General features: G+C 49.4%; 1 protein-coding gene across 3 annotated transcripts in view; it reads left to right on the top strand.

Annotated features, from left to right (window-relative positions):
- The window catches only part of SLC35E2B (solute carrier family 35 member E2B), a 32,934-nt gene extending 11,068 nt beyond the window's left edge, over positions 1 to 21,866 (top strand). For all 3 annotated transcript variants that reach the window (XM_081871186.1, XM_081871185.1, XM_081871187.1), the window contains exons 2-9: positions 1,704 to 2,223; positions 3,957 to 4,092; positions 5,218 to 5,345; positions 5,990 to 6,110; positions 7,409 to 7,462; positions 9,642 to 9,714; positions 17,318 to 17,463; positions 20,661 to 21,866. In XM_081871186.1, the coding sequence (XP_081727312.1) occupies positions 1,884 to 2,223; positions 3,957 to 4,092; positions 5,218 to 5,345; positions 5,990 to 6,110; positions 7,409 to 7,462; positions 9,642 to 9,714; positions 17,318 to 17,463; positions 20,661 to 20,910 (1,248 nt within the window). In that variant the 5' untranslated portion in view covers positions 1,704 to 1,883 and the 3' untranslated portion in view covers positions 20,911 to 21,866. The remainder of the gene's footprint in view (positions 1 to 1,703; positions 2,224 to 3,956; positions 4,093 to 5,217; positions 5,346 to 5,989; positions 6,111 to 7,408; positions 7,463 to 9,641; positions 9,715 to 17,317; positions 17,464 to 20,660) is intronic.
- The last annotated feature ends 123 nt before the right edge of the window (positions 21,867 to 21,989 follow it).

The raw sequence follows: 21,989 nt of genomic DNA, 5'->3' as shown, positions 1-21,989 counted from the left end.
CTGTTGCAAAATGCACCTAGAAGGATGGGAGTTTTGAATGCTGAGAACAGATTTTCCTCATCTTGGTGGTTTCCAAAATGTTCGGCAGTGTTCCCTATCAATTCTCAGCCAGCAAGTCAATACAGTAGTCAGGGATTATGTGAATTAGTAACACGGGAAGCTCCTTTATATGAAGTCGGATCACTGGTCCATCTAGCTCCAGATTGTCTCCTCAGACTGGCAGCGTTTTGCCAGGGTTTCAGAGAGGGGGATAGGGCCAGCCCTATCCTGGAGATACTAGGGATCAAAGCTGCAAAGCAGATTCCCTATACAAGTAGTTCCCAATCAGTTAAGTACTGAGGACCCCCAGTTTTTCAAAAGTCATGAACCGCCTACTTTTGAAATTTTTGATATCTCTATAGTAGATTTTGTTATGTGAATGGTGCCACAGACCCCCTGAATGAGATGTGTCTGGGGTCCACGGACCACCAGATGGGAACTGCTGCTCTATTCCACTGATCCTTCCTGAAAACATCAGGCTGACACAGATGTTATTATTTGTTATTATTTATTGCATTTATATCTCACCTTACATGGTGGCATACATAGTTCTCCTCCCTCTGTGTTTAATCCTCACAACAACCTTGTGAGGTAGGTTAGGCCGAGAGGCCCTGACTGGCCCAAGGGCACCCAGTGAGCAGTGTTTGAAATTAGCAGGGTGCCAGGCTTATTTTGCACCTAAAGATTCTCCGTTTGTGAGCCCTCAAAAAGTCCGGGTGGCATTTTTTTGCGCCCGGCTGACACTCAAGGATTGCTGAAACGGATGTGCTTTGAAGCCTCGAAGTATATGTTAAAGATAGGAATAAAAATAATAATAAATTGTCTAGTAATACCTTATAGACCAACTAAGTTTGTATCTGAAGAAGTGTGCATGCACACAAATGCTTATACCAGAACAAACTTCGCTGGTCTATAAGGTGCTACTAGACAATTTTTTTTAATTTTTTATTTCAGCTGTGTCAGACCACCACGGCTACCTACCTGAATCTCGAATATGTTAAGGAGTTTAACAATAAAGAGTAGAGTGTTTTGAAAACTGAAGTATGGTACCAATATTTTTATTGTAAACACCAAAATAAACATGCATTAACAGTTTCTGCTAAAAATGTGATATTAACGATGTGTCACTTAAGTGAATTGCATATTAATTCATGCTTACCAAAATAATAAATAAAAAGTGTTGCTGACCCCAGGCCCCAGTGGTGACTAGACATTCTGTTTTGGCGCCCACAACCCAGGCCCCAAAGCCATTTGGCTCCTAGCTTTTCTATCCCAGTTTCTAACACTGCCACTGAGCTTCATGGCTTAGTGGGAGATTTGAACCCTGGTAACCCAGGTCCTAGCGTGACACTCTAACCAGTATACAACACTGACTGTGGACTAGTATTTCTTATTTATTTATTCAGTTTTATAGACTGCCCTTTATGAAAAGATCCCAAGGTGGTATACAACTATAAGAACACATTTTATGGAACACAGTAAAATAATAATAATAGTAGTAGTAGTAGTAATAATAATAATAATAATAATGACTAGACTAGCTTCTGAAATCATAATCCCTAGGAAATGTGAAATCAAATTTCACAAACCTTTTAGGGGAGGGGTGTTTCTTTAATTTTTTTTTAATTGATTTTAAAAAATATTTATTTATTTGTTTAATGCAGGGAATGGAAGTGTACTCTGGAAAGAGCACTTGAAGTTCCCTGTGAGCAAGAACAACTTTGGAGGATAGCCTGTGTGGACTGCTGGAGGCGCTGAACCTTTCTTCCCACTTAAGCAGAGCTTCGCATTTGGCCGATGTTCGCTGGGCCCAGACCAAACAACTGTTGTTTTGGGGCCTCAAGATGGCCTCCCTTGCAAGCGTCCAGAATTTGGAGAATGCTGATGGTGTCGCCGCTGCTGCTTCTCTCCTGGAGGAGAAGCCCAAAAGCAAAGGGTTTTTCCAGCTCGGCTCCTTCTTCCATTCCCGGAACGAGAAGTATGTCATCGCCAGAAGCGAAAGCGTCCCAGAGGAGAATGTTTTGAAGATCACCATCACTGAAACCACTGTCATTGAGTCGGACCTGGGCATCTGGAACTCCCATGCACTCATCTACCTCACCTTGTGGTTTTTCTTCAGTTTTTGCACACTTTTTCTTAACAAGTACATCCTTTCGCTGCTGGAAGGGGAGCCGAGCATGCTGGGTAAGTACTTCTTCTTTCAGGGGGTCAAACCAGATGACTTTTTGAGTTCCTTCCTGCTCTACAATGCAGGCGTCTCTCAGCTTACTCAGAGGTTACATTCCAGGGATGATAATAATAATAATAATATTTTTTTATTTATACCCCGCCCTCCCCAGCCAAGACCGGGCTCAGGGCGGCTAACAACCAATAATAAAAACAAGTTGATTAAAATACAATTTAAAAGATTAAGATACAACATTAAAACATTAGGGTGCAATCTCTTCATAGGAGGAGAAAGGAAAAAGAAAGAGGGGAGGGAATCAAACTGATTCCAACCAAGCCAAAAGCCAGGTGGAACAACTCTGTCTTACAGGCCCTGCGGAAAGAAATCAGATCCCGCAGGGCCCTGGTCTCATGAGACAGAGCATTGCACCAGGCCGGAGCCAGTGTTGAGAAGGCCCTGGCTCTGGTTGAGGCTAATCTAACTTCCTTAGGGCCCGGGACCTCTAGGGTGTTGCTATATATGTATCTTAAGGTCCTCCGTAGGGCATACCAGGAGAGGCGGTCCCGTAGGTACGAGGGTCCTAGGTTGTGATAGGGCACAAAGCCACAACCACATATAGTCAAAACACTTTAGGTCCCATGGCAGGTGGGATTGCAAATTTTTTTTTTCTCAGATGCCCCCCCTGTCTCCCCCCTTTATTTTAATACTTGTCCAGCTGAATGCGCCCAGGTTAAATGCATGTAAGTTGTGAGCTACCTGTTCTACGATCCTATGGCTCTGTGAAAATGGTCTGGGGAACCTTTGGCCTTCCAGATGTTGCCAAGCTACAGCTCCCATCATCCTGAGGGTTGCAGTTCAGCAACATCTGGAAGGCAAAAGGTTCCCCACACCTTGTATACAAAGTTTTGGTCAGGGTGGGGAACCTCCAGATCTTGCCACACTACAACTCCCATCATCCCTGACTGTTGCCCGTGCAGACTGTGGCTGAGGGACTCCTTCAGCATCTGTGGGGACACCAGTTCCCCATCCCTGGTGTACAAAATGGGTTGGATCTAGACTAAGTTAGTAACTTTTTAATCCCTTTGAAACCAACGGGGCTGGAGTTAGAGCAGGCCTGCTCACTTGATGCCCATGGTACTACTGCAGCCTGACTAACATAGCTTGGAGCAAACCTTTGTTTGTTTGTTTGTGTTGTTGTTGTTCTTTTAAGTGGCAAGCTGACGGTTGCAACCAGTATACATGGTTTATTTGTGTGTGTTTGAGTAACAGTGGGATATATATCTTGAGTTGTATCCAGGCAACAGCCCTTCTGCACTATATATTTAAAGCAGCATTTAAACATTCATGGCCTCCCCCAGAGAATCCTGGGAGCTGTAGTCTGTTAAGGGTGCTGAGAGACGTTGAAGAGGCCCCAATTCCCCTCACAGGGCTACAATTCCCAGAATTCCCTGGGAAGAAGCCTTGATGATTAAACTGCTCTAGGAACTGAAGCACTGTGAGTCTCCCCCAGCCCTACATGGAGATGCCTGGGATTGAATGTGGGGCCTTTTGCATGAGAAGCAGATGCTGTGCCACTGAGCCCTCCCCACCAAAAGGGTAAGACGAGACCCAGGGTCTATGGGGTGTTTGAATGTTCAAGCCCCATATTTATCATAGAGCATAACCAAGCCTTACGTGCAGGTTTTTTGAATGGGAGGGAGAGCAACAGGGGCGGTAAGGATCTGTCTCATTCTGGCTCTGATCCTCCCAGGTGCCGTTCAGATGCTGTCTACCACTTTCATCGGCTGTGTCAAAATGTTTGTCCCTTGCTGCCTCTACCAGCACAAGACCCGCGTCTCATACCCTCCCAACTTCCTCATGATCATGTTGTTTGTCGGGCTGATGAGGTAAGAAGCGGCTAGAAATCTTTCTAAGGCAGGGATGGGGAAACCACCGTTCCTTTTCCCAGTGTCTAAAATGGAGGTGGTATCTTTCATCAGTAATAAAAAAAATATGCAATAAAGTAATCAAAAGGTCACACACACTCTTTCAGCTCAGATCTTGTATCTGGACCTCTGTTTCAACGCAAAGGAGAATGTCCACCTGAGCAGCAAGAATGGGGATTTTGTTGTTGTTGCTTTTAATTCTAAAGGCCATATTCACTTATGGCCAACATTCTGAGGGCCCCATGCTAGGGGTAGATGCGGCCAGCAGTTTTATTTTTTTTTAAAGTGGCCAGGGCAATACATGTAAATTTTTACCTTTCCCTGCTAAGCTAGCTTACACACACACACACACCAGTTACAGATAGGTAGCCGTGTTGGTCTGCCATAGTCAAAACAAAACAAATTCCTTCCAGTAGCACCTTAAAGACCAACTAAGTCAGTTCTTGGTATGAGCTTTCATGTGCATGCACACTTCTGTGTATCTGAAGAAGTGTGCATGCACACGAAAGCTCATACCAAGAACTGACTTAGTTGGTCTTTAAGGTGCTACTGGAAGGAATTTGTTTTGTTTTGTTTTGTTTTGACACACACACACATTATGAATTCAAAGACATAATCTGGCCAGGCAAAAATGCTCGAAGAGAGTTCTGAGGGCCAGATAGAGAGGACTGGAGGGCCACATTTGGCCTGCAAGACTGAGGTTGCTGACCCCTAAGGAGAGGTGTGCTTGTCATTTATTTATTTGTTCATAAATATATATATATATGAAATAATGTGGCTACTTTATATCTCGCATTGGACTGAACAGATTCAAGTCTGCTTCACTTTTGCATGTGTTCATTTGTCAGTCTGTGAATTTCTTTTTAAAATTGCATGAGAATCCATACTTCAATCCCTATTTAAATATGTCATTCTGAATATATTTTCTCAGAAATATGCCTTTCTAAAGATATATTTCCCCCTGAAAGTGTGCATATCTAAACATGTTGTAAGCAGCTGAGAATGGCTGTTTTGCTTTTATACAAAAAAACCAAAAAAACCAAAACTGTGTTATTTAAAACTTTGTTACCCCTCTTCTCTTTTCAGGTTTGCAACTGTGGTCTTGGGCCTAGTCAGTCTGAAGAACGTAGCTGTCTCCTTTGCTGAGACAGTGAAAAGCTCCGCCCCCATTTTTACCGTCATCATGTCCCGCATGATTTTAGGAGAGTACACAGGTAAGTCTTGCTGAAACTTAGGCCGCATCTACACTATCCATTTAAAGCTGTATCACGTCACTTTAAACAGTAATGGCTTCCTCCAAAGCATCCTGGAAACTTTGTTAAGGGTGCTGAGAGGGGTTAAGAGCCCCCATTCCCCTCATACAGCTACAACTCCCAGAGTTCCCTGGGAGCAGAGAATTGTCTGTAAAACCACTCTGGAAATGGTAACTCTTGCGAAGCCCCTTGCATGGTGCTAGGCGAGAAAGGCTCACCTGCTGCCTTTGGGATATGCCCACCTGTCAAACTTTGCCCAGGTGGAACCAGCAGGGGACAAGGGGAGATAAGGCTCCAGACCACCAGCCAAATCCACTTGCAAGCCAGGCTGTTGGGGCAGCAAATCCTATATGTGAAGAAGGGCTCCCTTCTGTTTGTCCTATCTGTTCATCCTAAATATCAACAGGTCAGCCCAATCTCTGGTCCCTGAGCTTACATAACATGACCCAAATGATAAGCAGCTTTGGAAATATGGTCGTGGCCCAATTTATTGCCTTTAAAAATGCAGTGTGTATTTTTTTTAACCTGATTTTGTTTGGATCTGTTTTTTCCCCTCTTTGCCTCCTTCCCCCTCCCTCTCCGATCAACCCCTTCCCACCACCAAGGATTGCTTGTAAACCTGTCTCTTCTCCCCGTCATGGGAGGGCTCGCTTTGTGCACTGCGACGGAGCTGAGCTTCAATGTCCTAGGCTTCTCGGCAGCTTTGTCTACAAACATCATGGACTGGTAAGTACTGTATTTTTCCGTATATAACATGCCCTCATGTATAAGACGACCCCTATTTTTTAGGACCGCAAAAAATAAATAAATTGGGGGGGGGGGATTGCCCAAATCGCCGCTGCCAATCTCCTACTGGCTGCTGCCACCAATCGCCCGTCCCCCCTCTGCTATTCCGTGTATAAGACGACCTGCAATTTTGGCCTATTATTTCTAAGGAAAAAATAGAGTCTTATACACAGGAAAATACGATATATTGGAGACTGCAGACAGAAGTGTGTGAGATGAGTGTGTGTGTGTGTGTATACAAGAAAGAGAGAGAGATAGACAGGCAGACCAAGAGAGAGAGAGAGAGAGAGAGAGTTTCCTGTGGCTGTTAAGGTGTATATGTCCGTGTGCATGTAGTAGATATAGATATGAATCACAGGTGTTTTATTTGAGTTATAGGGGCAGGGGCAGAGGACCTTTAAGGTCCCCTTCAACTCCTAACAGTTCTATAATTCCATTAATTCTGTTTATGGTATGCAGGCATCCCCCCCACTTACACGACGGAAGTTACGTTCCAGGCCCCTGCGTGCCTAGAAAGTGGAATCGTGTAAAGTGGGGAGCACCACACTTGAATAGGGAGAGCACATGGGGAGGAGAGAGAGAGACCCACCCTGGAAATTGCTTGCAGCTGCTGCCCAGCCTGTACCGAGCCTGCCTGCCTCCCTGAAAGCAGCCAGCGTACACAGCGGCTGTGGCTGGCCACGGAGGCGGAGGGCCAGGAAAGGTGCCCAGCAAAACTGGTGCCAGGATGCACCTGCATGGCAGAGGCAGAGAGAAGCCCCCCCCCCCGCTGTGCCACTGGTTGATCAAAGGCTGCCCTCCCTCAAGCCAGTAGCAGCCCTGAGCAAGGGAAGGCCCATTTATTCATTTAGTTATTTATTTCACGGCATGTGAAATAGTCATGTGTGAGTGGGGTGTGCATAAGTGGAGGGAGGTGCACCTGTAATGTATTTCTGCTTCTGTTCCTAAATTTATTTACCTGCTTACTGCATTTATAGCCTACCTTCCCACAAAGGGGCTCAATGTGGCTTACACAGTTTTCCTTGCAACAGCTCTGTGAGGTAGGTTAGGCTGAGAATTAGCGACAGGCCTCAGGCCACCCAGCGATGTGTTCTGCAACTTGGTTGGAGACCTTTGCGTAGCAGCAAGTCTAATAAATAATAATCATCATTCCACGCACACACACATATACGCCTGCATGCACACACAAACCATGTTCCTTCTCATAAACAAATGTGCGGTTTCCTCCCCCCTTGCAGCTTGCAGAACGTTTTCTCCAAAAAACTGCTCAGCGGAGACAAGTATCGCTTCTCGTAAGTACCTGTCGTATTTCAGAAACCAAAAACCCCTCCGTGTTGATGAACCATTGGCGAGTCCTTCTTGTTTTGCCAGCTCCCTCAGAGGACAGCAGCCAGTTTAGGAGGGCTCTCAGAGCCGTCCTAAATCCATCTCTTTCTTCACAGAGGTCTTAGCGAGGTCCTTGGCTCCTAGCATGTGAGAGGGCTGGGACTCTTCTCATCGTTTGGGTTACTGCGAGGGTTTTCCATGTGATGCCCTGCAGGTGTCATTGGACTCCAACTCGCATCAGCCCAAGACAGCACGGATTATTGAGGATTAGACAAAATCAGGAAGGAGAAGGCTATCCGTGGCTGCTAATAACAATAATAAAAATAAAATTTTATTTATATCCCGCCCTCCCCAGCCGAAGCTGGGCTCAGAGCTGCTAACAACAATAAAAGTAACACAGCATTCTAAAATCAATTCATTCTAAAATCAATTCAAATCAGATTAATGGCAACCATTGGGCTAGAGTTCTGTGAGGATTGCCAAAGGAGGGGGTCAGACTGTGCCTTGGCCAAAGGCCTGGTGGAACAGCTCTGTCTTGCAGGCCCTGCGGAAAGATGTCAAGTCCCGCAGGGCCCTAGTATCTTATGACAGAGCGTTCCACCAGATCAACAATAACTCTGTTCTACTTTCACTTTTGAATGCCTCTGAATTGGCTGGGAATCACTAATGGCGAGAGTTGCTCTTGTGCTTAGTTCCTGTCATTGGGTTTCCTCAGAGGCATTTGGTTGGCCACTGTGATAACAGAATGCTGGACCAGATGGGCCACTTAGCTCAACCCAGCAGCTTCTTCCCCCCTGTGTTTTTTCTGGACTGAGCTGCCTGTTACAGGACAACGGGCCTTTTGGTTCTCTGCCCAGGGCTAATCAAGCTTCCCCTGACCTCTGATTTACTGGATGTGATCAGATAAGCATGCAAAGCAGGCTGTAGCTGCCCTCTGAAAGAAGCTTGTTTGTTCCTGTGTTGAATTTTGTTTCATTTAGCAGGATTTGTATCTAAAAGAATTAAGCAGGTCTCTAAGCCTAGGGTGTGGAATTTCTAGCCCAGGACCTAAACGGGGCCTAGTAAGGGTTCCAGTTTGGCACCTAAGGCTATTTCCCCTAAGCGTGTCCACCTGACATCATATATGGGGCAAGGAGAGAAAAATCTGGATTGGCTGCGCAACTGCTTTCCATGTGGGAAGCTTGGTCACTCATTCAATCCCCTCTGAAAGCAGGCTCCAAAGGCATCCCATTTTCAGAGTGATCGACAATCTATTTCCTCTCATAGAGCTGAAATTCCCAGAGTGGTTTCCCAGTCTCCAGGGAACTCTGGGAACTGTACCACTTTTAACAGTGATGGCTTTCCCTGAAGAATCCTGGGAACTGTAGTTTGTTAAGGGGTGCTGAAAGTTGTTAGGAGGACCCTGTTCCCCTCCCAGAGCTGCAGTTCCCAGAATTCCCTGGGTAGTGCCATTCTGGAAATGTGGGGAATAGGAGTCTCCTAACAACTCTCTGCTCCCATAAAAAATTACAGCTCCCTGGATTATTTGGGGAAAGCCATGACTGTTAAATTGGCATGATCCTACTGTAAATCTATAGTGCAGCTGGAGCGTTTTGTATGTGTTGATGCCCAGCATAAGCCATGCACCTTCCATGCATTTAAAGCACATTCCCCACCCCCTCAAAAAGTATCCTGGGAACTGTAGTGTATTCATATGGAGCTACAATTCCCAGCACCTTTAACTAACCACACTTCATGCTTTAAAAGTATGATGGGTAAATACATCCTCTCCCTGTGAGAGCAGAGAGCAACTGAAACAAAGGAACAGAGAAACCAGTATGTCACATCCGTCTCCCTTCTCCCGTGAGACTTCCAATAGCCTGGAATCCCTGGAATGTAAACAGAGTCCTGTGACTCCAAAGGCAGCTGCTCAGTGGCAAACAGAAACTAACAAGGAACCGTACATATGGACCACTGCTGTGGGTAACCCTTCATCGCTCTGTCACAGCTTGTTTTGTTTTGCTTTTAAAGATCATCTCCAGTTTCAGCAGTGTGTTGAGTTTGGGTGTCTCCCGTTTCATCCTTCTGACTGTTATTTCCATTGCAGCCCATGCAAAATGCTAATTTCACTTGATTAATTCTCCCCAACCAACACCACTTCCATAGCGCTCCTGAGCTTCAGTTCTACACCAGTGCAGCCGCAGTGATTATGCTGATTCCAGCTTGGATCTTTTTCATGGTGAGATTTTTTGTGCATTCTTCCTCCTCCAACCCCACTATAAACTAAGAGTCCTGCTCCATTTTCAAAGCACCCAAATTCAAATCTTGCCTCTGTTACTAAGCAGCCGTAAACAAGCTAGGGTCCCCCGGCCTCTACTTGCCTCCTCCAGATCAGCAGTATGGGAAGAAGAATGCCAGCTTGTATTACAGTGGTACCTCAGGTTACATACGTGTCAGAGTCACCCGTGGTCCCAGCTCACAAGAGACCAAAGTCCACTCCAGCTTATGTACAAAAGCTTTTATTGAAGAACATCAGTAGCTTTACATCCGAGGTCCGTGACCCTACGTCTGTTACCCTTAGACCGCTGAAGTCCCCTCTGAGTCACTCCCGCCTCGACACCAGTTTAAGAGGCTTGTACTGGACCACCTCTTTCTCTCTTTCCTTTTCCGCAGGGTCTTTCTGCCCCCCTGTGTTCTCTCCCTTCGGGACTCTCCAGAGGCTGAATCCTCTGCCGCCGCCTCCCCCCTCCTTCGGGCTTTGGGACCAGGCTCCTCCCCGGGACTCTCTTCATTTCCGCGCGCCTCCCATTTTGAACTTGGCGCGCTTACGTTGCTCCTGACCTTCCTTTCGACAGTTACACTCCCCTCAATACTACTTTCCTCCCCTTCCGGCAGGACGTTTTGCCCTGATCTCCTTCCCCTCTCTGCTTCCTGTTCTGCTCCTTCTGACACACTGGTCACTCCTCCCCCCTCACTCCGTTCCAGCGGAGCAGCCGGTCTCGCTCTCCAACTCCCACTGGGGGTTCCCTCTTCGTTTCCCTGCTCCTGACTGCTTCCCCCTCTAGCTCCCCTTGGCTTGACCAGAGGGGCTCCCTTTTGGGAGTCCTCCGATTCACTGGACGGACTCATGGACAATCTTGGGTCATTGTCATCCTCTTCCTCGTCAGTCTGGAATCCTTCCCCCTCACTCTGCGTCTCTCTCCCTGAACCCCTGACATCCATCCCCCCCTCGAAGCCCCCCCTTCCCCCCTCCCGGCCCTCGGAGGCAGGTCGTGGGAGCCGCAGCTCCTCGGAGGTAGATGCAGGATACAGTTCGTTTGCTTCAATGTCCTCTGCTAGCAGCTCGGTGTATGTGTGTTCGAATGCGGGTTCTTCGCCCAAGGTGTTCTCGGCTCCCTCTTCCATTGCTACTTCGTTTGGTGCTGCCTGCCAAGGCCCCGTCAGCCATTTCTTGCGCCAGTCGTCCTCTGGTTGCTCGTCCCACCAGTAAGAGGGTTCTGTGTCTACCCCCGAACACGATCCCCTGGGCGGGCTTGATTCTGGCGTTCTCTCCTCGGCGGAAGAAAAGCCCCTGAAAGTACTGTCTGAAAGTGTGGGCGTAAAGAGCCAGTCATCAAAATACTCGGCTGGCATGGGTCTATGCGGGAAAAGTGCATGGAACTCGTCTTTCAGAAGAGGTTCGTCTAAAGCGTAGTCCGGCACCCAAATATTGGCACTGGCCGGGGTACCCTCTCTGGCTAGAAAGTATTCTACTCCCTCTACCCCCCATCTCGAGTCCAGGATCTCAGTGACCTCGTTGAGTGGTTCGGCCCTGGGCGCCCCCTCCCTCTCGGGTGACTGAGTGCGTGCGTGCGGTACTGTTTCAGACTCCTGAAACCTGTGCGGGGTCTTGTAGGGAGTGAGCACCGACCTATGAAAGACCGGGTGCACTCTGGAACCTTCGGGGAGGGCCAATCGAAAAGCTACAGGGTTAATCCTAGCCTCCACCTGGTATGGCCCTAGCTGCCTGTGTCCCAGCTTCTTCTTAGCCAACGACCTGGCTGGCATCGCTTGGGCCGCTAACCATACCCAGTCCCCCACCTGGATGTCCTCTCCCACTCTCCTATTCTTGTCCGCCTGCACCTTATATGCTTGTTTGGCTAGCTCCAAATGTCTCCGCAGCTCCTCGTGCACCTCTTGCAGCTCTGCTGCGAACTGGTCGGCTTCTTGCGTCACCCCCTCTCCCGGTGTTACGAACCCCGGGAAGGTTCTGGGATGACGACCATTGTTCGCGAAGAACGGCGTCACCCCCGTCGACGCGTGCTTCGTGTTGTTGTAGGCAAACTCCGCCATCGGCAGGTAGTCCACCCACGCCGCCGGGCGCTGATTGGCGTAACATCTCAGGTACTGCTGCATGATCGCGTTGACTCTCTCTGCTTGGCCGTTGGTCTGCGGATGCCTTGCCGACGTTAGGTTGATCTTGACATGCAGGATACCTAGAAGCTTCCTCCAAAAAGTAGAAACAAATTGGCGCCCCCTGTCGGACAGGATGGATTGTGGCAGCCCATGCACCTTGAACACGTGATCGATGAAGAGTTTGGCGGTCTGTTCCGCCGTCGCCACCTTCGCGCAAGGAATGAAGTGCGCCATCTTGGTGAACAGGTCCACCACCACCAGCACCGCCGTCTTGCCTCTGGAGCTGGGCAGGTCAATGACGAAGTCCAGCGCCACCCTCTCCCACGGTTGCTGTGGCGTCTCCAGCGGTTCCAGTAACCCCGCTGGCTTCTGGTGCACTGGCTTGGACCTCTGACAAGTGTCACACCTGGCGACGTAATCCGCTATCTCTCCCCGCATCTGGGGCCACCAAAAGTCCCTGGCCACCAGTTCTATTGTCTTCTCCTTGCCGAAGTGTCCCGCACTGGGGGCGTCGTGCAACTGCTGCAGAACCCTCGCGCGGAGCTCTTCGCCCGGTACGTAGAGGGCCCCTTTGTGAGTTAACAGCCCGTCGCGTAATTGGAACTCATCTTCTCTCTGCGAACCCCTGCGCAGCGCCTCCATCTTGGATTGTGCAAATCGATCTACTTGCAACGCACATCGCACCGCGTCCAGGTCGACTGCGATGGTAGCGCACGTCCACGCCTGCGGTGCGAAAATGTGCTTGGCTGCCACTGGCGCTGCTTCCTCGAGATATTGCGGTTTCCTGGAGAGCGCGTCGGCTATAACGTTGGATTCTCCCGGGATGTATTCTATCCTGAAGTCGAAATCCGCGAAGAATTCAGCCCAGCGCATGTGTCTTTGGCTCTGGAGCTTCGCCGTGCGCCAATACTCTAAGTTCTTGTGATCTGTGCGGACCTGCACTGTGTGCTTGGCACCTATGAGGAAGTGTCGCCACGCTTTGAAGGCAGCGTGGATGGCCAACAGCTCTCTGTCCCATATGGTGTAGTTTTGCTCCGCCTTGCTGAGCTTTCGGGAGTAAAAGGCACAGGGTCTCCAATTTCCTTGGGAATCTTCTTGCAGGAGCACGGCTCCCACCGCTCTGTCTGAGGCGTCGGTCTCTACTCGCATGGGTCTGCCCGGATTCACGTGCATCAGCTGCTCCTCGGAAGCGAAGAGGCTTTTAAGCTTCCTAAAAGAGCGCTCCGCCTGTTCCGTCCAAGCGAACTTCTTCTTTTTGGAACTGAGGGTGTCCGTGATTGCTGCTGTCTCCTTTGCAAAACCCCTGATGAATTTGCGGTAGAAATTGGCGAACCCGACAAATCTCTGGACCTCCTTCCGATTGCGTGGGCTCTTCCAGTCTAACACGGCGCGGACCTTGACGCTGTCCATGGCCAGCCCCTTGTCAGACAGCTTGTAGCCGAGGAAATCCACCTCCGTCACATCAAACTGGCATTTCTCCAACTTGGCGTAGAGCCTGTGTTCTCGCAGTCTCTGCAGGACCTCCTTCACGTCTCTTTCATGAGCCTCCTGTGATTCCGAAAAGATCAGGATGTCGTCGAGGAAACACACACACTTCTTGTAGAGGAGCCCCGCCAGCACGTGATGCATAAAGGCTTGGAAGACGTGAGATCCATTTTGGAGACCAAACGGCATAACTCTGTATTCATACGTGCCCAGAGGCGTGAACATGGCCGTCTTCCACTCATCGCCCTCCCGGATACGGATGAGATTATACGCTCCACGCAGATCCAACTTGGTGAAGATCTTCCCCTTCCGCACGGTTGCTAGGAGGTCATCAATCTTGGGCATGGGAAAGGCCTTGGGCTTGGTCATGGAATTTATGGCCCTGAAATCCACAATGAGTCTTTTCTGGGGCGTGTCTTTCTTCTTTACAAAAAACACAGGACTGCCCCCCACTGCTTTGGACTCCCGGATGAATCCACGCTTCAAATTATGCTCTATGAACTCCCTGAGTTCTTGCATCTCGTCCTCAGACATGGAATACAGCTTCGCAGTCGGCAGCTGCGCCCCCGGCAACAGGTCGATCGCGCAATCGTAAGGTCTGTGGGGCGGCAGCCGGTCAGCTTCCTTCTCGCAGAAAACCTCCAGGAAACTCTCGTACTTGCGAGGAACTGCCTGCGCCATGCCAAGTTGCAGCTGCTGCTCCGCCCCTTCCTCCTGGCTGGACTGGATACAATGTTGAGCACAGTACGATGAGCAAAAGGTGATCTGCCGTTGGTACCACGCTATTGCAGGACTGTGTCTCTCCAGCCAACTCATGCCTAGTACTATAGGCGTGTCCGACAGGCGGGTGACATTGAAGCTGATGACTTCTCTATGATGTCCAATCCGCATCTCCATGGGAGGCGTCTGTTGCACAACTTGTCCTCCCAGCAATTTCCTGCCATCAACCGTGACTACGTTTAGAGGCGTTGTCGCGGGCAGAAGCGCTATGCGATGCTGCTTGACGAAATGCACCCCCACAAAGTCCGCGTTGCTCCCAGAATCGATCGTGATGGGGACTTCCAGGGTGGTTCCGTTCGGCAACTGGAGTGTTGCAGTGAGCTGCACCGTTGGCTTGGGTGGTAAAGGGTCTGTACGTTGCAAAGGCACTGGGGACTGCTCTACAGATTCGCCTGGCTGAGCCCCAGCAGCTCTGCTTCCAGCCAGGCACTGTCGTTTCCCTGAGGCTGCTCCTCTTGCATCACTTCTGCTGCCACTGTTGCTAAGGCTGCAGTGTGCTTCTGGGGCCTCTGGGGACACTCTTTCGCCATATGTAGTGCACTGTCACAGATGTAACATTTCCTGTTCCCTCTAGGAGGCTTCGCCTTTACTGCACCGGATGCTGGAACTCTGGCTGTTGCTTGAGCCTTAGCACCACCAATTTCCATCGGTTCCTCCCCCTGCCACGCCAGAGGCGAGGGATGTGCCTGGCTGAAGTCTCTGGGGAGAAAAGGAGGCGTCCTTGCCGGTGCACGCACCTGGCGTCCCTCCTCATTGTGCCAAGGACGTTCTTCGTGCCATACCCCTATTGCAAGAGCCCTCTGCACGACGTCCTCCAGGGTCTGAGGTCTGTCTCCCCTGGCAAGTTCATCTTTTATGGGGCCGCTGAGACCCTCCCAGAACAAATCTCTCACTGGTTTGCAGTCCTTCTCCCAGCCTAATACAGTCAGTAAGGCGAAAAATCGCGAATGATACTGACGCACAGTGGCTCTCCCTTGCCGCAACCCGTGCATTTCCCTGCGTGCAAGATCAAGATCCACGGTAGACTGGAAACAAGCGTCCATCGCTTTAATAAATTCATCAGAATCGCGGCGGGCAGGGCCGTCTTCGCGCCACAAATTGCGCAACCAAGCTCTTGCCTCCCCATGCAAATGAGACACAATAAACCCCACTTTCTCCTCTTCATCTTTAAAGTCATTACGAAGCAAATGCAGTGCATACAAGACGTCTGCTCTGAAACTTGGGTAGTGCTTTAGGTTCCCATCGAAGTGGGTGACTAGACTGCCCCCCCGCCTTCCAAGTCCAATCCCCTCTGATCTGGACCCTGGGAACCCTTCCTTGCTTGCACGCTCCCACCTTATTTGCAGGTCCTGGCAGCGCTTCTCCGCTTCATCACTCTTCTTCTGAGATGCAATGACTGCAGCGGTGAGTTCTGTAACTGCGCTTCGCAGTGTTGTCAGCTGTTCCTCCGCACTCATCGCTGCCACCGGTCGTGAGCTTTGCAAAAAAAAATTTTGCGTTCTTGGAGAGGGGACTTGCTGTCAGAGTCACCCGTGGTCCCAGCTCACAAGAGACCAAAGTCCACTCCAGCTTATGTACAAAAGCTTTTATTGAAGAACATCAGTAGCTTTACATCCGAGGTCCGTGACCCTACGTCTGTTACCCTTAGACCGCTGAAGTCCCCTCTGAGTCACTCCCGCCTCGACACCAGTTTAAGAGGCTTGTACTGGACCACCTCTTTCTCTCTTTCCTTTTCCGCAGGGTCTTTCTGCCCCCCTGTGTTCTCTCCCTTCGGGACTCTCCAGAGGCTGAATCCTCTGCCGCCTCCTCCCCCCTCCTTCGGGCTTTGGGACCAGGCTCCTCCCCGGGACTCTCTTCATTTCCGCGTGCCTCCCATTTTGAACTTGGCGCGCTTACGTTGCTCCTGACCTTCCTTTCGACAGTTACACTCCCCTCAATACTACTTTCCTCCCCTTCCGGCAGGACGTTTTGCCCTGATCTCCTTCCCCTCTCTGCTTCCTGTTCTGCTCCTTCTGACACACTGGTCACTCCTCCCCCCTCACTCCGTTCCAGCGGAGCAGCCGGTCTCGCTCTCCAACTCCCACTGGGGGTTCCCCCTTCGTTTCCCTGCTCCTGACTGCTTCCCCCTCTAGCTCCCCTTGGCTTGACCAGAGGGGCTCCCTTTTGGGAGTCCTGCGATTCACTGGACGGACTCATGGACAATCTTGGGTCATTGTCATCCTCTTCCTCGTCAGTCTGGAATCCTTCCCCCTCACTCTGCGTCTCTCTCCCTGAACCCCTGACAATACGCTTCAGGTTACAGACTCTGCTAAGCAGAAATAGTGCCTCAGGTTAAGAACTTTGCTTCAGGATGAGAACAGAAATCGTGCTCCAGTGGCGCGGCAGCAGCAGGAGGCCCCATTAGCTAAAGTGGTGCTTCAGGTTAAGAACAGTTGCAGGTTAAGTACGGACCTCCGGAACTAATTAAGTACTTAACCTGAGGTACCACTGTAAGGTGTTGTGGGGATTATACTGACATGCTGTACGTGAAGGGCTCTGATCGCCATAAAGCAAGGATGGGGAGGGAACCTGTGGACTCTGACCTCTAGCAATGAAGGGCCAGAGGTTAGTGACAGAGCATCGGCTTGGCATGCAGAAGGTGCCAGGTTCAATCCCTGGCCTCTCCAGGTAGGGCTGGGTGAGATCCATGTCTGAAATCCTGGAGAGCTGCTGCCAGTCAGTGTAGACAGCACTGAGCTAGATGGACTAATGGTCTGACTCCATACAAGGCAGCTTTGTGTGTTCATATGAAACCTTATAGGCGGTGTATTTTGTCTGCATCCATCAGCAGGCCACAATTTTTCTCCCTGCTGCTCAAAAAGGAAACTGTCTTTGAAACATCCCTGTAAGAAATCTGTCCCTAGGAGAATTATGCAGGGAGCAATACTGCACATAATGGAAACCATCTAAATATGAATAATGTAAGAAAAACACATGCGAGTGTCCAGAATCTGAAAACCTGGAGAGCTGCTGCCAACCAGAGTCAACAATACTGAGCTAATATGGATCAATGGTCTTACTCAGTACAAGGCACCTTCCTGTGTTTCCTTACTTTTCAGCGATCCCTTTTCTGTGCGTTTTAATGAAGCCTTCACTGCCTCTCATCTATCTTCCTTTTTCTTTTCTTTTTCCTTTCTTCTTAGGACGTGCCAGTAATTGGGAGAAGCGGGAAGAGCTTCCAGTACAACCAGGACGTCGTCGTGCTGCTTCTGATAGATGGAGTGCTGTTTCATCTCCAAAGTGTTACGGCCTATGCCTTGATGGGAAAGATTTCCCCTGTGACTTTCAGGTTAAGAATCCCCCTTGCATTTTGCCTTGGGTTTTTTGAAAAAAAGATTTGTGTGCATATATTTAAACAATGGATTTCCTTGCCTTTTTGACCAGAGATGGGTCTCTTATGGCGCCTTACACCAGGTGACCACTGGCAGTAGGTTGAGATCTGCTGCCTGGTAGGTCAACCCTAAGGGTGCGGAGGATGGCCTTTTCAGTGGTGGCTCCCCATCTGTGGAATGCTTGCCCTAGGGAGACCCGCCTGGAGCCATCCTTGTCCATCTGCAGATGCTAGACTAAGGCCTTTGGTTACCGTAATTTTCGCTCCAAAACACGCACTTTTTTCCTCCTAGAAAGTAAGGGAAAATGCCTGTGCGTGTTACGGAGCGAATGCACTGGATCGGAGTCAGTCAAGCAAAGCGGGAGCCGCTTGCAGGGCTTTTGCACGGCTCTAGCTTTGCCTGCTTTACAGCCAAGGGGAGGGGCTCTCTGAAAGTAAGCAAAGCTCTACGAGGCTCTCGCTTTGCTTGCTTTAAAGAGACCTACGGCTCGGAGGAGCCGGGGAGGAGGGAGGGAAGGAGAGCCATGGCAGCAAAGCGGGCAACAGCCGCTTACGCGGGAGGAGGGACAGACGGGAGCCATAGCGAGCTGGGAGGAGGCAGGCGGTTCAAAGCCAGCAGGCGCTTTTAAAGTAGCCAGCAACAGCTGCTGCAGCCTCAGCTAGCAAAGGTCAGCGCGCTCTCTAAACGGAGTAATGGGGCTGCAGAGGGACAGCAGGGCACAGGAGGGCTTGGATCAGGAAGGATAAAATTTAAGCAACCAGCAGCAAAAAAAACCCAACCTAGAGCTCTCAGCCACGAGCGCAGGCTGGGGAGGGCACGGGATGAGGGAGAGGGGAAAACTAGGCAAATCTCACCTTCTCAGCTGTTTTCAGCCAGGATAGATTTGAGCATTATCTGGGTCCTAGTGCCCCTATCGCTTTTTTGTGCTCCATTCTATTGCTGCTGGTGGCTGCTTATCACTGATACCAGTAGCCACGTGTACAAACAAAGTACAGTGGTGCCTCGCAAGACGAAAATAATCCGTTCCGCGAGTCTCTTCGTCTAGCGGTTTTTTCGTCTTGCGAAGCATCCCTATTAGCGGCTTAGCGGCTTAGAAAAAGGGGGGGGGAGGGGAAAAACTCGCAAGACGTTTTCGTCTTGTGAAGCAAGCCCATAGGGAAATTCGTCTTGCGAAGGGAAAACCCTTTCGTCTAGCGGGTTTTTCGTCTTGCGAGGCATTCGTCTTGCAGGGCACCACTGTAGAAGGCTGCAAGGAGGAGCGCTTTTACACAGCTAATGGCGAATCCCCTGCAATTCAAGTCCTCCTCACTTGCTCAAATCTATTCTGCCTCAAAACAAGGAGCGGAAGGAACAGGCTGCAAACTGTTAAATGGAAAAACCCCCAGGCACAGGGCAAATACCTTAAGTATACCTTTAAAGCAACAGTGCTCTTTTCCTCCCCGCTCAGCTCCCCGAAAAGCTCCTTCTCCACACACCCCCACGCGTGCTCCTTGTCCCCTGAGTGCTTTTCCTTCCTCCCCACTTAAAATGTGGTTACAAAGCATGGATCCACATGGATCCTCAGGATTTTTGAACTGGGTCACCCCAAATTCACCATCAGATCACATAGCATGTCCATGGCTACAGCCTGCACCAAAAAACACACACGCACCCACTGTTTCATGGGGCCGCAATGGCGCAAAAACGTGGTTACAAAGCATGGATCCACATGGATCCTCAGGATTTTTGCACTGGGCTACCCCAAACTCACCGTCAGATCACATGTCTGTGGCCACAGCATGAACCACAAAAATCATACATCCACTGTTTCATTTAGATTTTTTTTTTCTTGTTTTTCTCCTCTAAAAACTATGTGTGTGTTACGGTCAGGTGCGTGTTATAGAGCGAAAAATACGGTAATTAACATGGTCTCCCATGGTGGTGTTCGTATTTTCGTAGAGTGGGTAGGACTTTGCAACTGGATGAGTGTTTTATGGGTTTTGAAAGTTTTAAAAGTTTTCTGGTTCTAATTTGCTTTAATTTTGTTGTAATTTATCTTGTCAAGTTGCTCTGGCGTTTTGTCTTCAGTATAAAGTGACTGATGAATGTTGTTAATACCAACAGCTAATAATAATAGGTTGCTGGATAATTTGCAGTACATGGGCAAAGGTTTCCTTATTTACCTGCTGTTTTAACGAGCGAGAAAGACAGCATAGTGGGGTGCAAGTTCTGCCAACGTGGTGCAGGTGGGCACAATCAACCTGATTAGCCCTTCCCTATATTGTAAGCTGAAACTTAACAATGGTCATGGAGCAGAAGAGCCAGGGCTAAAACTCCTGAATGCAAACACTTAATTTGGCCCTTGTGGGGGACTGGAGGGGGCATAGCTCAGTGGTAGAGCATCTGCTTTACCACTGAGCAGAAGGTCTCCAGTTCAATTCCCCATCGCATCTCTAGGTAGGTCTCGCATTGCATACAACCCCATGAGTCTCCCCAGAACATAATGTAGGCCCCATATGTTTCAAGCACCACTATACCACTTTAAACGGTCATGGCTTCCCCCAAAGGATCCTGGGAGCTGTAGTTTGCAAAGGGTGCTGCAAGTTGTTAGGAGAGCCCTATTCTCCTCACAGAACTACACTTCACAGGGTATCCTGGGAAGGAGGATTGATTGATAAACCACTTTGGGTCGTGCACCTTGGTGAGGGCGAAGAAAGCCATAAACGGCTGTAAACTGCTGGGTCTGGCTGATAAAACTCAGGAGCCAGAAGGAGATAAGAGTCCTATGATTTATTACTTTACAAGCAATAGGTTCAGCAGGTAATCCACAGAAATCTGAAGGAGGCCATTTATAAGTTTCTTACACAAAGGATTCCAATTTCTTCCAATCATATGCATAGAAACATTTTCCATTACATCATCATTTTCTTCAAGCGATAGGCTATCAATTTTTGGGGCCCCTGGGGTCCCCCCTCAAGGGGAAGGGGGTCTATTAACAGCTCTCTGCACCTACAGCTCCCGGGATTATTTGGTGGGGAAAGGCCTGACTGTTGAAAGCAATGTGATGGATGCAGCCCTACAGTTCTCTGTCTCACCCAGTCTGTTGACGTGCTCTGGGAGCCTAGCTCTGTTTTTCTGACCTTGTTTCTCACTCCATCTTCCTCTCCGTTTCCAGCGTTGCCAGCACGGTGAAACACGCCCTGTCCATCTGGCTAAGCATCATCGTGTTTGGCAACAAGATCACCAGCCTCTCTGCAATCGGGACTGTTCTGGTGACGATTGGGGTTCTGCTCTATAACAAGGCCAAGCAGCACCAGCAAGAGACCATTCAGAGCCTGGCAGCAGCTTCTCCTCCCCAGGCTTCCCAAAGCTTGAACGAAGACACTGAACCACTGATTCCCAAGGACTTGAAGCCCTACGAATGAGGCCACCCTCTGTCCCTCTGCCACAACTTTGCTGCAGAGAAGCATGGGGTGTTTTTTATTGGGGGTGGGGTGTCAAGTATACAATCCCAGCGATTAACGGGGCTGTGGGCACTTGCTGGGGGCAAGGCCCTTTTTCTGCGGTTGAGAAAAACGAATTGCACGTCAACATACACAGAGAGAGAGAGAGCTCTTTGAGAAGTGGATGTATAGAATGGAAATGTATGGACTTTTGACTCTCTCTAAAGAGCATGCAAATGTCAGGCGGTTGCTCGGGGCCCAGCCTCCACCAAAGCAATGTGAAATACAGCAAGTTTCCCCATCGTCGGCACAGCGCCGCCGACCCATCTCATCCGTTGCAGGGACTTGAGCTGAAACGTCTGCGTTTTGAAAAGACTACGAAGCAACGGTCAGTTGGGACAGGGGAAGATCAGCCACCACTTCAGCCCCAAAGCCCAAGACGGTCAAGAGCGTTGTTTTCTGGAGATTCAAAACCAGCAAAAGGTGGACCGGTTTGGGGCTGTGGGGATTCTTAACCACTAGCATGTTGCGTGACAGATGTGTACCCCATCATCCCCGAGCCCCAAAAACACAATGGACTGAAAAGGGGGGATACCACTATCTCTCACTTTCTCTTATTGGCAAAACCCTCCAGAGACCTTTCAGCCATCAAAGAGATAATATCATCAGTTCTGATAGCAATCCTACACACACACACACACACACACACACACACACACACACCATTTTGGTAGCCATCTTCTTTTACACACACAAACACACACCCCAAGTTTAATTTCTAGGTGCCTTCCGAAGTGAAATGTACGTTATTAAAAGCATGGCTGGGAAATATTTTGCACTAGAGGTCAGGTAGGTGGGCAGCTCTGAACGTCTTATCTCACCTCACCTTCAGTTTTGAGACTGTGTAGGTAGGCAATAAATAACGGACTCTAGGAAAATGTGGGGGTACCAGCTTGATACACATAGCAAAGCTTGCTTCAGAGAATTATGAATTGAGAACCAAAGGAAGGAGAAGCAGGGTCCCTTTTGTTTTAAACGGAAGAAAGAAAAATAAGGGGAAA

This window comes from Podarcis erhardii (assembly GCF_964252035.2).
Source record: "Podarcis erhardii genome assembly, chromosome: 7".
Taxonomy (NCBI): domain Eukaryota; kingdom Metazoa; phylum Chordata; class Lepidosauria; order Squamata; family Lacertidae; genus Podarcis; species Podarcis erhardii.
This window is presented reverse-complemented; position numbering and strand designations above follow the sequence as displayed.